Genomic DNA, 2,660 nt, shown 5'->3' with positions numbered 1-2,660 from the left:
GACAGTGCTAAACTCAGTGTACACATTGCAACTGAAGCGTGAAGATGTACCAATAACAGTGTCTATGTGGTACAACAACAGGATTGGAAACTCAAAGCAATATTGTATGTCTTAATGATATCTCTCTACACACAACAAGTGTGAGGTGTTACATTACTGCTATAACAGTATGGCTTTCAGGCCTGAAGAGTATACAGAGATGAGAGAATCCACACCCTCTCCCTTGTGCAACATACGGCAGAGAAGGTGGCATGAAAGAGCCACAAATGACAGGCCGTACAAAAAAGAAGAACGCGATGTACTTGCTTACCCGAGACACCCCCAGGCGGTTGATGGTAGATCTCAATCTAGGTATTACGGCCATGGGCCTCAGCAACATATGCATCTAATAGGACCATCAGGTAATACCAACAGTTACAGCAAGCCCGGCAGCAACCCCGGCAGCAACCCCAGCAGCAACGCAGGCAGCACTCCCTACAGCAACCCCGGCAGCAACCTGGGCAGCAACCCCGGCAGCAACCCCCACAGCAACCCGGTTATAGTAGGATGCCCACAGCAGTTTCTCCTGCTAGTTCTGCTGCAAAGGTGAAACGTTGTATACCTCAAGAATGGATACTGCAACCATCCACCGGTCAACCGGTCACCAAGCAAAGCAGGCATGGTGCGAGATACAGACCTCATTACAAATCCAGACTCTTTGCGACTACAAGCAGAGGTAGAGACAACCACGAGATATGTGTAACCCCTAGGACACGGGAAGAAAACAATACAACACCTAAAGTACTCGAGGTCAGGCCCGTAGTCTCCAGCAGCTTCAGGGGTGGTGCTGACAGCAGCTCCTTACCAGCAAAGGTGGCCAGGTCTGATGGCAACAAGGTTGCTTCACACAGCGACATTAAGCCTAGATCACATAACCCGTCCATTGGCACACATACGAAAAGGGTGGCGGATGACCGTGGCAAGAATACCTCGGTTGACAATTCCTACAAGCCGCGTGGCTCACACTCAGCCCTTAAAGGTAGTTACAGAAAGAGGTCCTGGATAAACAACAGGAGACTGAAAGGCAGTGAAGATGTAGACAAGGTCACATCAGAGACCCTTGAACCTGTCAGGGAACCCAATGAGGAGGGCTACGTTCTTAACGTAACTGGTGAAGATGATAGCGGTGATGACAGCGACACCTCCAGCGGTTGTAGCCAATATAGCGGTTCCAGCAGTTCCAGCGGTTCAAGCAGCAGCTCCAGCAGTTCCAGCGGTTCAAGTAGCAGCTCCAGTGACTCTAGCAGAGTGACTGGGGTCATACCAGAGGCGTACATTGAACCATGTGTATCTGCCAAGCCTGAGACCCGGTGCGTAGAGGATGCAGCCTAGTCTTCTGAGACTGAGACTGTCTCCGCTGTAACCAATATCCCATCTGCAGCTGCCACAGAGTGTGCGATGTCTACCAATGTGCCTGGATCTACAGCGGACCCTGAGTCTGTATCTGCTGCAACCAACGCACCATATACAAATGCGGAGGTTGCTTATACTGAGGCTGAGTCCGACCCTGTGGCTACAGACAAGCAGGTCGATTCTGTGGAGACGAATGCTCCATCTGCAGCTGCCACAGAGTGTGCGATGTCTACCGATGTGCCTGGATCTACAGCGGACCCAGAGTCTGTATCTGCTGTGATTGGTATCATAACCAGTTCCATGTGTGATACCTCAGAGGGGTTTGTAGCAGCTCTGGTTACCATCCCATATCAACAACCGTATGTACACTGTATCACACAAATCCTGTGCACATAATCAATAGTACTTTGTAGTAATTGAATAATATACTAGTGCAATGTGTCTGTTGTTACAGGTGTAGCCAGAGCTCTCTGGACGCAGAAATGCTGACTGATGCCAATTACACAAACGGTTTCGAAGATTGCAAGGTGTCTCACGTATACGTATCTGAGCCACATGTAACTAACGCAACTGTGATGAACGTTGAACCTTGTCTAGATCCCCTGATTTCTGCTGCAACCGAGCCTGGTCCCAACCTATACCCACTCCAAGCGCCGCGTCTCAACCTACAGAGATGACAATCGAATCCTGTATCTTAGACGTATCTAGTCCTGTTTACCCTGACCACAACGGAACATTTGATGTGGAGAGCGTCTGTGAGTATATTCTGCAAAGAAACCAGTCTGTACAGCCTCTATATGCTGCCCAGCCACCATTCCACGTTTATCCAGAATACCAACAACAACAGGTGTCCACATCGCCCCAGCAGCAGCCTACACCGCCGCGCCACCACCAGCCACCGTTCCAAGTTCATCAGGAATGCCAACAACAACACCAAGTGTCCACGCCACCCCAGCAGCAGCCTATACCACCGCCTCAGCCCCAGCCAGAGTTCCTAGAGCCCCAGATCCAGCAGTCGGTGTTCCCAGAGCCCCAGACACCGGTGTTCCTAGAACCCCACCCTCCACTGCATCATGTGCGTAACAAACTCCATCTGCATAACAATGACCACCAGGGATTCAGTATGTACAGCCTCCAGTCACTAACATCTTTGAGGTCGCAGTCGCAACAGTCATTATTCCCCACACCACCTCAATCTGAGCTAGCTGTCACCTATCAGGACATCACCCCGGATGTCACCCCACAACGGCAATTGGACGGGGCTGCCG

General features: G+C 50.8%; 1 protein-coding gene across 1 annotated transcript; it reads left to right on the top strand.

Annotated features, from left to right (window-relative positions):
• The first annotated feature begins 379 nt into the window (after positions 1-379).
• On the top strand, positions 380-1,371 carry LOC123483281 (uncharacterized protein DDB_G0271670-like). The gene is made up of 2 exons (XM_045212894.1): positions 380-585; positions 750-1,371. Exons 1-2 carry the CDS (start codon positions 380-382, stop codon positions 1,369-1,371), a joined length of 828 nt encoding a protein of 275 aa, XP_045068829.1.
• Positions 1,372-2,660: the final 1,289 nt, after the last annotated feature.

This window comes from Coregonus clupeaformis, unplaced genomic scaffold, assembly GCF_020615455.1.
Source record: "Coregonus clupeaformis isolate EN_2021a unplaced genomic scaffold, ASM2061545v1 scaf0061, whole genome shotgun sequence".
NCBI classification, from domain to species: domain Eukaryota; kingdom Metazoa; phylum Chordata; class Actinopteri; order Salmoniformes; family Salmonidae; genus Coregonus; species Coregonus clupeaformis.
This window is presented reverse-complemented; position numbering and strand designations above follow the sequence as displayed.

Excerpts from the sequence above, each read along its gene's own strand:
- LOC123483281 (XM_045212894.1), top strand. The coding sequence starts at position 380 with ATGCATCTAATAGGACCATCAGGTAATACCAACAGTTACAGCAAGCCC. Across the intron at positions 586-749 it reads CTGCTAGTTCTGCTGCAAAG|GACACGGGAAGAAAACAATA; the intron begins GTGAAACGTTGT and ends TGTAACCCCTAG.